This window comes from Phycomyces blakesleeanus, assembly GCF_001638985.1.
Source record: "Phycomyces blakesleeanus NRRL 1555(-) unplaced genomic scaffold PHYBLscaffold_41, whole genome shotgun sequence".
NCBI classification, from domain to species: Eukaryota; Fungi; Mucoromycota; class Mucoromycetes; order Mucorales; family Phycomycetaceae; genus Phycomyces; species Phycomyces blakesleeanus.
Window position 1 is genome coordinate 246,288 of NW_017265190.1, and position 11,851 is coordinate 258,138.

Below are 11,851 nucleotides of genomic sequence, written 5' to 3' on the forward strand. Positions count from 1 at the left end.
TTGATCAGTGTTAATATTGTTATTATTGATAGTATGTTTTTTTTTAAAAAAAAAATTCAAGAAGAAGAAATTAAGACTCCTGAATAATATAAGCTTTCTCTTTTCTTCTTCTTCTTCTTATTATTATTATTATTATTCTTTCTTTTTTGGTAAAAGTATGAAGTATATAAATGAATGGTCTTTATGTATATGTATATGTATGTGTGTTCAGGAGAAAAGGGCACCATTTCCTGATTCGTGTCCTAGAGGAGGTGGTGGTGGAGGAGCGTTTGCGTCTCGGAGACGGGTAGCTGATGCATTGCGCTTCGAGTGAGTCGAAAGCGAGGACGATTTGATGTAATCTGGGGTGGTCAGATAGACGACACTTTCGTTGGCGAGCATTGGCATCCGTGGCCGGTCAGGGAAATAGCCGCCGTCATAAGACGAAGCCGAGGTGTCCTCGTCGTCTCGGTCGGCCATGGCATACCGACCAAACTCTTCATTGTCGCCAAAGAACTTGGCAATCTTTTCGTGTTCGAGATTGGATTGGTAGCGGTGCAAGACCCAGAGAGCACCCAAGATCAGCAGCACAAAGATCGTCACGGCTGCACCCAGAACACCCCAGAGCCAGGGCTGGATCGTGTGGAAGACGTCCGGACCATTGACGCAAGTACCGTCGTTGCTGCATGTTCCCGAGATACATTCGCGGTCCTGGTTGCATGCCAGTCCGTTAACTTTTGATGGAATGCAGGTATATGAAGTCTGATCTTCACAGAACGAGCCAATCGTACAATTATCTCTGATGATAGTCTGTTGGACAGCAAATCCCTCGGCATCATAAGATACATAATTTGTTCTTTTTTTTGGTTATTGGGGTTAGTAAAAAAAAAAGAGAGAGAAAGAAAGAAGGGGAAGTAAGGAGTAAGAAGGAGTGAGAAGAAGAAGAAGAAGAAGAAGTTGAATGTTAGATAGAAAAGAAAAAAGGTCTACTTACGTGTCAGATCCACAATTTCCTCCCATTGGAGCTCCCTTTATAAAGCATGTTGAATTGAGGCAGATGGAAGTTTGACCCGAGCACTCATCATCGCGTTGCTATTTATACAAAAGATTATGTTATAATTCCAAAAAAAAAAAAAAAATTAATAAAGAAACAAAGAAATTGATCCTTTTTTGTTTTGTTTACCATTTCACAGTGAGAACCGATAGACAAGAGTGGAACACAGTTTGAATTGTTGTCTGGACAATAGGTACCATTTCCACATCTGTCGGGCATCTTTCGTACAGTTAAATCCCATCTATAGATCAAATTAATAAGTTAAGAAATTGAGGAGGTAAACCAGGAGGAATTTGTATTTTTTTTTTGTTACCCTTTAAGATAATCAGCATTTGTACATCCTTTTGTATTACAAGTGTTTGTTGCTGGGTCGCAGAAAAGGTATATGTTATCACACGAATCACCAAACTGATAACTTGATCTATATGGTTATTCAAACGAAAAGGGCATCAGACTAGTTGTTTGATTTTGATTATACAGTAGATAGACATACGTATAGAATGGACTTGAAGAGCATTGGTCACCTAGCTCCATTGAGTTGACTCTTGCCAGTAAAAAGGTCAATACAAGTATGGGTATGATCAACATTGATCTTTGGGTTGCTATGGTATTATTTCAAAAAGAACAAAAGAGGTATTCTTGAAAGCGATGATGCCAAGTTGTGTAGTGGTGTATGGTGTATGGTGAGAATACTGGACGTGTATTTGGGATTTGTGTGCTTAAAAGTGAAAGAGAAAGAGAAAGAGAAAATGAAGATTGTCATGATTCTTACAGGCTTAATAATAATATTAATAGTAATAGTAATAAAAGGGGTTGAAAAGGAGAAGAGAGTTTCCGAGTCAGTAGTGGGATTTGATTTGATGTGATTAAAACAATATGTCTATCTATAGAGCAAGAATAGTAATGATTTCCTTCTTACCACGTGTACTAATCCCTTTGACCAGACAGGACAAAAGATCAATTTTGATGTAAATGTTACAAGGAGCATATTCACAGGCATGTAAACTTTTTTCTTTCTTTAGATATATAAAAAAAAAAACAATGAATATATATGGTATATGATTATAAAGAAAAATACAAATCTATAAATAACTGTCTATATATAAATAAAAATAAAAATAAAAATAAAAATAGAGTGAATGTCAAAGGATTTCTTTTATTAATATTATAATAATCGTTTCTCTTCTCTTTGACTATCTATCAAAATATAACATAGTCTATAATAATTTTTTAAAGTATCAAATAAATAAATAAATAACTAAACCTAAAGGTACACACAGGTTGATCCGTCTTCAACTACATCCAAGACCTTGTAGAAACTCTCCTTTACACCATGCTGCTTAAATACTTCCTGGGCGGCCTTTGCGATCTCATCAAAGTTCTTTGTAGCCAAGGCCAGAATGGTAGGTCCAGCACCCGACAGGCAGATACCAAGCAAACCATCATACTTTTCGGGTGTAATGGTAGAAAGGATTTCAGGAAGGCCAGGAATCTAAAATAAATTAGAATTGGAATTAGAAATTTATACTTGTATTTATATTTATACTTGTATTTACCAAAGTCTTGCGGTAGGGTTGATGGATCTTGTCCTGCATGGCATTGAAAATCAAACCAGGGCTAGGGGGAGATTGGCCAAGAGCAGTGGTCAAGACAGCCAGACGTTGAAAGTTAAAAATCTACAAACAAAGTTAGGATTTAGAAATTAGGATCAAAATCAGAATCAGAATCATACTTGGGATTGGGATTTATATTCTGACTCTCTCTCTCTCTCTCTCTTTATATGTGTATTTTATTTATGCACATGTCTGCAACACATTAGATCTCTCTCTCTTTCTTTTTTTTACAATCCAACTAACTAAAGACTCAAGATAAACTTGTTACTCACAACATCATGACGGCTGTACTGGTCTGGAAGAACCGATCTGGCCTTTGCGGTGGCCAGCTTGAACTGGGGCACGATTGCAACGGCCTTGATTTCCTTGGCCCATCCAAGACGAACATAGTGACCGATTCCATGTGGGGGCTGGGGCAAGTTTGGTGAGGGTACGCTTTCCAGCAGAGACTCAGAGGTCGGGACACCCTTGAGGACCTCTGGGCTCAATTCTGACAGGTACGAGGCCACAAATCCGCCAACCAGAGCAGCCGCAACGTTGTCCGGATGGCGTTCGATCATCAGACAGTAGTCCAGCAAGCGTTCCTGAGACAGCTTGAGTTCACCGAGCGCGTTTCCGAGCAGGACACCGGACACGACGGCTGCTCCGGATGAACCGAGGCCTCTTCCGAGTGGGATAGGGTTGTGGACGTGAATCTTGAGGAATGGAGGGAGATTGGAGATGCCATTCGCCGAAAGCACATAAAGAGCGGCCTTGGTGATCAAGTTTTGCTCTGGAGTAAGTGGAACATCCTTGGCGCCTTCGCCCGAATAAGTCATCTCGAATGTCTTTCCTGCTGTCATGACCTCGACGTCCAACACAAGGTAAAGCGAGAGAGAGATACCCAAGACATCAAAGCCTGGGCCGATATTAGCAGTCGAACATGGCGATTTGATACGGAATCTTTTTGGAGTAGTAGGAGCCTTCATAATTCTATACCTATCTATCTATCTATCTATTTTATTTTATTTTATTTTATATAAAGAAGAAGAAGAAGAAGAAGAAATAAAATAATTTATTCATTAATTAATTAATTAATTAATTAATTATATACATTTTTTTTTAAAAAAGTAAATAAATAAAATAAGATTTAAACTTCAGAGATAATAGTAATATAGTATGCAATATACAGATAGCTAGATGGGGTTTAACAAAAGATTACTTGATAGATGCCCTTTTTATTTTATTTTATTTTATTTTATTTTATTTACGTTTCCCTTGTACATATACACACACACGCAGTTGTAATAATGTATATGTGACTTGCACCAAATGAGTCCATGTTTGTCATTTGAACTTTTTTTTTTTTTTTTTTTTTGGTTTTTGAAGACAAGATCTGATTATCTTATTGGGTGGCTTGATCTATAGATTAAGGACAATCTTTGTGTATTAAATATATATATATTATTTATTTTATATATAAAAATGTATAGGTTCTTATAAGAGAAATAATAATAATAATAATTTAGTTTTATCATGGTCTGCATTACTTGCTGCATATTAAAGAAAGAGAGAGAGAGAGAGAAAAATGATAACAGATATATTATTATTTTTCTTTAGATTAAAAAACGCACTGAGGAATACAGCAAATTGGTTTGGTTTGGTTTGGTTTGGTTTGGTTTTTAATTGGAATTCTGGAATTATTAGTAGTATAATTATAATTATAATTATTGTTTTAGAATTATGAAACTCTAGAAATTTCGAGAAATGTACGATTTATCACACTTTTTATTATTATTATTATTGTCATTTAATTGTTGTCGCAACTTTTATTTATTTATATATTTTAATCTTAATAAATATATAATATAAAAAAAATATAGTGGCCTGATTTTCACTCTCTCCAAGTCTTTTTCTTTTTCTTTTAAAAAAGAAAAAAATTGTCTGTGTGTGCTTGTGTATGTATACAAGTAATTTACTGTATTATAAAAATAATAATAATAATAATAATTTATAATATATATATATATATTGTATATATAATTTGTCCCATGATTTATGAATTAATAAATAGTATATATATTATTTTCTCTATAGACAAAACATATATAGATAGAACTAATAAAAACCAAGTCACAGACAGAAATGGCTGATTTCATTTCCGTTTTGGTTTTGTCGCGCTGTGATCATCGGAAAAGGAAGGAGAGAAGGAAGAAAGAAAGAAAGAAAGGGTTAGGTGGGACGATGGAGTGTCCAATCAGAATGAAAGAAAAGGAAGAGGAAGGAGAGAGAGAGAGGGGATGGGATTGGGGGGGAAAAATTATTATAATAGTAATAATTATTAGTAGGACATCGCATAAACTTGCGCTTATTCAACTATAAAAATATAATTATACACAATCTAAAAAGCATTTCACCTTTCTTTCCAACTTTCATTTCCATTTTCATTTTCATTTTCATTTTCATATTTCTTGCCAATAAACCATAATGAGTCCAGCCCGTGTATCTCCAGTTTACAAGCACTCTGAAGCACCTTCAGGTAAAATATTAATATTAATATTAATATTCATTTTTCTATAATTTACTAATCAACTCTAATTATAGTCGAAAGACGCTTGGAGCACTTCAAGGCCCAGCATGAGTTGGCCCGTAACTTTTATGATGACCTTGAGTTTTGCCCGGTCCAATGTCCAGATGAGGTACACAAGCAGAAAAAGAAGCACATAGATTTTTAAAAGACATATACATATATACATATTAATCAAATCAAATCAAATAGCTTTATGAACATCGCGAACGTATTCAACAACGGATATCTCCGCAGTCATCTCCTCACACATCACCACCAATGGCTTACTTGTCTCCTCGTAAATCAAATCCTTCCAAACGAGCCATTCCAATCATCGATCCCGCAAACATGGTCCAGGTCTCGGTCCCTGCCAGACAACCCTCTCCCTTGTCCAACCCTCTCCATTGGTCATCCCAATCTTCCCAATCCTCTTTATCGTCTTCCGTTTCTTCTGTCTCGGTTTCTCTACCAACCAACTCTAGAATTCAACAGCAACAGCAACATAATCATCATCATCATCATCATCATCAATCAATGTATACTGGTATCTCTCAAAACGATCATCATCAACAACAGCAACAACAATATCAACAACAGCAACAGGCTGTGCGTCAACTGCACTACAGTCAACAACAGCATCATCATCAACACCACCACCATCAGTCACAAAATACCTTTACCCCAAACTTTTATGATGTCCTCGTGCAGTAAAAAAAAAAAAAAAAAAAAAAAAAAAAGACCAAAAAGCCCTTTTTTTTTTTTTTTTATATTATAATTTTCTCTTATTCTTATTGGGTTTAATATCCCCCCCCTCCCTCCCTCTACTTTTCTATATTGTTCTTGTCTCTCTCTCTTTATTTTGTTTGCTTTCATGTTAATCATTTCTTATTCTATTCTTCTCCTTCACTCATTCTCTTCACCCCTTCCTTCATCTTCTTTCTGTCTTATTTTAAAGAAGTAAAAAGAAGAAGAAGAAGAAGACAAAATTGTAGATTTATTTTTATATATAATAATCTCCCACAATATCATTTTTTTTTATCTTTATCTTTATTTTGTGTTTATAGTAAATAACTTGAATTTTTATTTTTTTATATATATAAAACAATGTTTTCTTGATCGATGCATTAAATTAACTCTTACAATCCCAAAGTCTAAAGTGAAAAAGTATACCTTTTTGTATGTAATTATAGTGTGGGTGCCTAGTTCCTTAATTCTTGGTTCTTGGTTCTTAGTGTGTGTGCTTGTGTACCTCTTTATAGTTATAGTTATAGTTCATTAGTGTATATAATATATATATATTTTTTATTAGGAGTTTTTATTCCAAGACAAATGATGGATATTTTATACTACAATATATACTGGCACACAGACTACACACACACATTTATTTTATATGATTTGATTTATATACAATAGCACTAGTAATATAACATAACACACCAATAAAACAACTCCGTCTTCATTAAGCTAAAAATTAAAAAATTAAAAAAAAAAAAAAAAAGAGATGAAGAGGTGTATACATAGTAGATATAATCAAGGTATAATATAAATAATAAGAATAAAGAATACTTTGAACCAATACACAAAAAGTCTACGGGCTACTTCCTAAATTGGCTCTACACAATGTACCAAACAAGGTAAAAAAGCAATTCACTCAACCACACGTGAATCCAGGGTTTTACACACTAAGCCGTCAAATCAACTGAAAGCAAAATAATAACAATACAACAACAACAAGAGACAAGAAACATCAATTGTAATTGTAATTGCAATCTCAATTCTTTTTCTTCCTCTTTAAATAAGTAAATTAACTAAAAAAGAACATATTTTTAAAAGTAGTTGTAGCTGTAGCTGTAGTTGATTTTGTTGAATATGCTAAACGTATTCGAATTTTTTTCTTTCTTTTTTTTTTCCTTTTTGTTTATTTGTGTCCTTGTGGGTCACTTACAGTAAACATGTTTCCAAAAGGCAATGCACTCCTGATCACGGACAGCAGACTTGCAAGACTAGACACAATAAGAATACTATATAAATATAAATAAATACACATATACAAGTGCTGTACATATATTTCCCTTTTTTTTCTTCTTCTTCAAACAAAAAATAATCAAAGCTCTAAACAGGCATTGCATCATATCACCCTTTTGCTTTTTTATATATTATAAATATAAAAACTGACGGAGTAGATATTTTGTCGGCATTTATTTTATATCAACCGGAGATTAACATAAAAGGATATTATTGGATAATAAGAGTAGTAATTGCGTTAATTGTCCAAACACATGGTGTGAACAGACTTTTAAATGAACAAGTACCATCTCTTTCTATCTAAAGAAAAACAATCTTTTTTTTTTTTTTTAGTTTGTCCACTCCAACAAAATTATACTTGTGCATAACTCTAAAAATATAGTCCAATAACAAGCTGACAAATATTATTAAAAACCCGAATAAATAGGAGACTTTAAAATATACATTATAATTGACGTAATAGTTTTCTTTCTTTCTCTCTTTCTTAATTTTTTTTTTTTTTTAATTTTTTAATTTTTAGTTTTTAATTTTTTAATTTTTTAATTTTTTAATTTTTTAATTTTTTAATTTTTTAATTTTTTAATTTGGAAAAAAAAAAAAATTGATCGCCCAAGTACAAGAAAAAAAAAAAGAAAAACCCGGTTAAATAAAATAATTAAATCGAATAAAAAAGATTCAAGTATCATAAAACCGTCTTTAAACCTTTACCCGTGCCCCTGTAAGATTATATTATTGTCCTTATTCTTTCCTATTTTTCTTATTTTTCTTAATTCACTCTCTCTCACACACACACACACACACACACACTATCTCTCTCTCTCTCTCTCTTTCTTTCTTTATCACTTTCTTTATTTCAAAACAAAAATTAAAAGATACAAAGAATAAAATTAAACCAAAAGCAAAAGCAAAAGCAAAATAATAATAAAAAAATTACAAAAAAAAAATTTAGATGACGGCTATGGAATATCGTTATCTCGGAAACTCTGGTCTAAAAGTCAGCATTTTGTCATTGGGATCATGGATTACTTTTGGTATTTTTTTTTCTTTTTTTTTCTATTTAAATAATAATAAATTCACATGTACAAGTCTCATTTAGCATTAGAATTGGTATTGAAATTAGTATTGGCAATTAGATAAATATATGCATGCTTAAAACATTAATGAATAAAAAAAAAATTATGATTCTTGTAATGACAAATTTACAATTAATTCCGTGACATTTTCTATATATACATATATATATATATATATATATTGTGTGTGTGTGTGTGTGTGTGTTAATCAAAATCAAAATGTTGGAAAAAAAATATATGTATATATCATTCAGGAGGCCAAATCACACCTGGTACGCATCCCATTTTTCACAACACTAAAACACATACGTAAACATATATACACGTAAATACATACAAATATGTACATGTATAGAGATTTACGCACAGACAAATACGTGACATAATAAAATATACAGCTGGTATCTCTTTCTATATATTCCATTAATTTGATCTATTATTTTATTATAGAACAGACGACCGAGATCGTAAAGACTGCTTTAGAAATGGGCATTAATCATTTTGACGTGGCCGAGAGCCATGCAGGTAAAGTCTAAAAAGTAAGAAGAAAAATTTCTTTCTTTAACATATTTATATATATATATATTTGATCCATTAACGATGATTATTATAAATACAAAAGGTGGCCAGGGTGAGATTGATCTAGGACTTGCGCTACGTAACCAGGCTGGCCTTCGTAGATCCGATTTTGTCATTTCAACAAAGGTTTTCTGGGGTGGAAAAGGCCCCAATGATCGCGGACTTTCTCGAAAACATGTATTTGAGGGAACAGTTGCTTGCTTACAACGACTACAGCTGGACTATGTCGATATTTTGTATGCACAGCGACCTGGTAAGAATATATATATTTATATATATATATATATAATGTAAACGCAAATTATTAATCTATATCTTTAATAACAACAACAAAAGATCCTGATACTCCAATGGAAGAAATTGTACGTGCCTTTAATTGGTGCATTGACAAGGGAATGGCACTATACTGGGGAACAAGTGAATGGCCGGTACATATGATCATAGAAGCCATGGGTGTAGCCAACCGTCTTCAGCTCATAGCACCTATTACAGAAGTAAGAAGCATTATTAAGAATAACCAAAAAAAATTATATGTATATCTAATTTCTTGTCTTGTTCTGTAGTCTCCACAGTACAATATCATGAATCGTGATCGAATCGAAAAAGAATATGTTCCTTTGTTTAATCAATTTAGACTTGGAATGTGTACCTGGTCTCCACTTGCCTCAGGTTTGTCTATTTAATAACCCCTTCTTTGTATGTTTGTCTGTCTGTCTGTCTCACTTACTTTTATATATACATATATTTGGATTTCTTTTTTCTTTTCTTTTCTTTTCTTTGTTAGGTCTATTGACTGGTAAATATAATGAAGGAGTCATCCCACCTTATACACGTCTTGCAATCCAAGACCACCCGGTCATAAACAGACTCCGGTCCGGATTCTTTAGTGAAGAAGGAAAAAGAAAGCTAGAAAAGATCAAGATGGCCTGTGTAAGAAAGACACGCACACACGCACACACACACATATATATATATATATATATATAGTTAATTAATTAATTAATTAATTGATATTTATTTAGGCTATTGCAAAAAGAATTGGATGTACACCAGCCCAGTTGGCTGTGGCATGGTGTCTTAAGAATCCAAATGTTACTTCAGTAATCATCGGAGCGTCTACGCCAGCACAAGCATGCGAGAATATCCAGGCTCTCAAGATTCGTGAATTATTGACAGATGAAGTTATGCTTGATCTTGATAGGGTAAAATGAAGAATATGATTTATTTATTTTGGTATTAATTATTGATATTGATATTCCATTTGCATTTATTTGAATTATAGTTGTTTTCCAATAAGCCAGAGCCGGTATTTGACTTTAGAAAGTCATGACAGCAACAACATCAATTCCTCCTTTCTTCTTCCTTCTCCCTCTTATCCTCTTGCTCTCTCAGCCCTTATGATCTTTCTTTATCTCCTTTGATACTTTCTTTGGTTTCTCTTATATCACAAAGACGGTGTGATATAAATAGAGTACATTCAAGACAAATGGAGAAGAAAAATAAATAAATGAATACAATGGAAAAAGAGGGTAGTTTTGTCTTTCTTTTATCAGATGCAGGACTCATTCGATAATAAAATAAATTAAAATAAAATATAAATCTCTATCCAAAAATATAAAACACAAAACTTATGTTTGTTCATACATTTCAGTTATAAGCTTATATAAATTAATTAATTACTTGGATACACATATTTATATTTATTTTGATTTATGTATATATATATATATTTCTAGTTAAAAGGAAATTGACCAAAAGCTTATTAGTCATTGTAATTATCAATGCATGTACACATGTCCACATTTCGTTTTCTTTCTTTCTTTCTTTCTTTTACACTTTCGACTCAGTCTATCTTTTGTGTCTCTTTGTACGATACTGGATATCAAAAAGAATCGATAATCATCGCGCCACCGTATTAAAAGAAAGAAAGAAAGAAAGAAAGAAAGAATATCCCATATTTGATCCATAAAGAAAACAAATAAAATAAACGATCGAGTTTCTTATAAAAAAATAAATTATGCGCACAGGCTTGACCATCAGATATCACAATTAGAAACAAAGAAAATTGATTTCATTACTGTCAAAAAAAAAAAGACAAAAAAAATGATACAAGAGAATTTGATCAATTATATATATATTATCTGATTTATTTATTAAATAAAAATATATTATTGTTAATGTACATATATGTATATTATCTTTTGAGCACGTTTGCCAAATTAGAACAAATAATTGTGCTTAGCAACGTCACTGACTGTATTCTACTGTACTTTATTTTGCTATGGTAACGGTGTGTTCCCAAGAATTTGGTCCATCCATTTTTTGTGCTTTTTTTTTTTAAAAAAAATAAAATAAAATAAATAAACTAAACTAAACTAAAATACATTTACAAAAGTTTTACATAAATGCACTCTAACGAAAATTCTAACATTTCCTGTATTCGTGGAACTTGCAACCATTGAGACTCCACAAGACAAAGAAGACAAAAAGTAAATTTCATGTTTGAGAATAGAATCAAATAGGATATAAGAATAAGAGCACAAGAAGGACAAGGAGAATAAAGCTTATATATCAAATCAAAATGTTACTAAAATTATAATGTCAGCAAAACAAGAAACACTTGTAGCTTCCTTTCTTTTGAAATCAAGTTTTGATATTTTATAGCTCTTGTTCATGTTGGCAATATGATTTTTTGGTATCATAATTTGACATTCTATATATATATATATATATATATATATATATACCTGCGTATGTGCGTGTATGTGTGTATTCTTTTTCTTTCTTTTTACAATTCTGGATAACTTACACGAGTACTTAAAGATGCTACTACAACACTACTATAATATATCATATGCACACACGCACATTCATACAAAAATACACATCAAAATAACCCGAGATCCACAGGTTATTATTACTATTTTTGTGATATCTAAAAGAACCATTCTGTGAAACGTTCAAAAGCTTTAAATAA

General features: G+C 32.2%; 4 protein-coding genes across 4 annotated transcripts; 2 read left to right on the forward strand and 2 right to left on the reverse strand.

Moving 5' to 3' along the window:
• Nucleotides 1-207: 207 nt before the first annotated feature.
• On the reverse strand, nucleotides 208-2,033 carry PHYBLDRAFT_175799 (hypothetical protein; the record flags this gene model as incomplete). Its single annotated transcript, XM_018437580.1, has 7 exons — nucleotides 208-835; nucleotides 974-1,071; nucleotides 1,163-1,274; nucleotides 1,347-1,454; nucleotides 1,558-1,625; nucleotides 1,806-1,808; nucleotides 1,953-2,033. 7 exons carry the CDS (start codon nucleotides 2,031-2,033, stop codon nucleotides 208-210), a joined length of 1,098 nt encoding a protein of 365 aa, XP_018283875.1.
• Nucleotides 2,034-2,165: 132 nt separating this feature from the next.
• PHYBLDRAFT_160748 (hypothetical protein) lies at nucleotides 2,166-3,680 on the reverse strand. Its single transcript, XM_018434242.1, has 3 exons — nucleotides 2,919-3,680; nucleotides 2,590-2,709; nucleotides 2,166-2,525 (listed from the first exon to the last, which is right to left on the reverse strand). The coding sequence occupies exons 1-3, from the start codon at nucleotides 3,612-3,614 to the stop codon at nucleotides 2,298-2,300; spliced, it is 1,044 nt and encodes a 347-aa protein (XP_018283876.1). The 5' UTR covers nucleotides 3,615-3,680; the 3' UTR covers nucleotides 2,166-2,297.
• Nucleotides 3,681-5,112: 1,432 nt separating this feature from the next.
• Nucleotides 5,113-5,905, forward strand: PHYBLDRAFT_175801 (hypothetical protein; the record flags this gene model as incomplete). Its single annotated transcript, XM_018437581.1, has 3 exons — nucleotides 5,113-5,164; nucleotides 5,230-5,324; nucleotides 5,405-5,905. The coding sequence occupies 3 exons, from the start codon at nucleotides 5,113-5,115 to the stop codon at nucleotides 5,903-5,905; spliced, it is 648 nt and encodes a 215-aa protein (XP_018283877.1).
• A 2,103-nt stretch (nucleotides 5,906-8,008) lies between these two features.
• Nucleotides 8,009-10,400, forward strand: PHYBLDRAFT_137591 (hypothetical protein). Its single transcript, XM_018429865.1, has 9 exons — nucleotides 8,009-8,253; nucleotides 8,550-8,567; nucleotides 8,746-8,820; nucleotides 8,918-9,127; nucleotides 9,211-9,368; nucleotides 9,438-9,543; nucleotides 9,659-9,804; nucleotides 9,897-10,076; nucleotides 10,157-10,400. The coding sequence occupies exons 1-9, from the start codon at nucleotides 8,172-8,174 to the stop codon at nucleotides 10,202-10,204; spliced, it is 1,023 nt and encodes a 340-aa protein (XP_018283878.1). The 5' UTR covers nucleotides 8,009-8,171; the 3' UTR covers nucleotides 10,205-10,400.
• Nucleotides 10,401-11,851: the final 1,451 nt, after the last annotated feature.

Bases quoted from the DNA above. Each gene is read 5' to 3' on its own strand.
- PHYBLDRAFT_160748 (XM_018434242.1), bottom strand. From the start codon at position 3,614: ATGAAGGCTCCTACTACTCCAAAAAGATTCCGTATCAAATCGCCATGT. The intron at 2,710-2,918 runs GTGAGTAACAAG...CTTTGTTTGTAG, and splicing joins AGTACAGCCGTCATGATGTT to ATTTTTAACTTTCAACGTCT. The intron at 2,526-2,589 runs GTAAATACAAGT...AATTTATTTTAG, and splicing joins AACCCTACCGCAAGACTTTG to ATTCCTGGCCTTCCTGAAAT.
- PHYBLDRAFT_137591 (XM_018429865.1), top strand. From the start codon at position 8,172: ATGACGGCTATGGAATATCGTTATCTCGGAAACTCTGGTCTAAAAGTC. The intron at 9,128-9,210 runs GTAAGAATATAT...CAACAACAAAAG, and splicing joins TTTGTATGCACAGCGACCTG to ATCCTGATACTCCAATGGAA. The intron at 9,369-9,437 runs GTAAGAAGCATT...CTTGTTCTGTAG, and splicing joins TCATAGCACCTATTACAGAA to TCTCCACAGTACAATATCAT.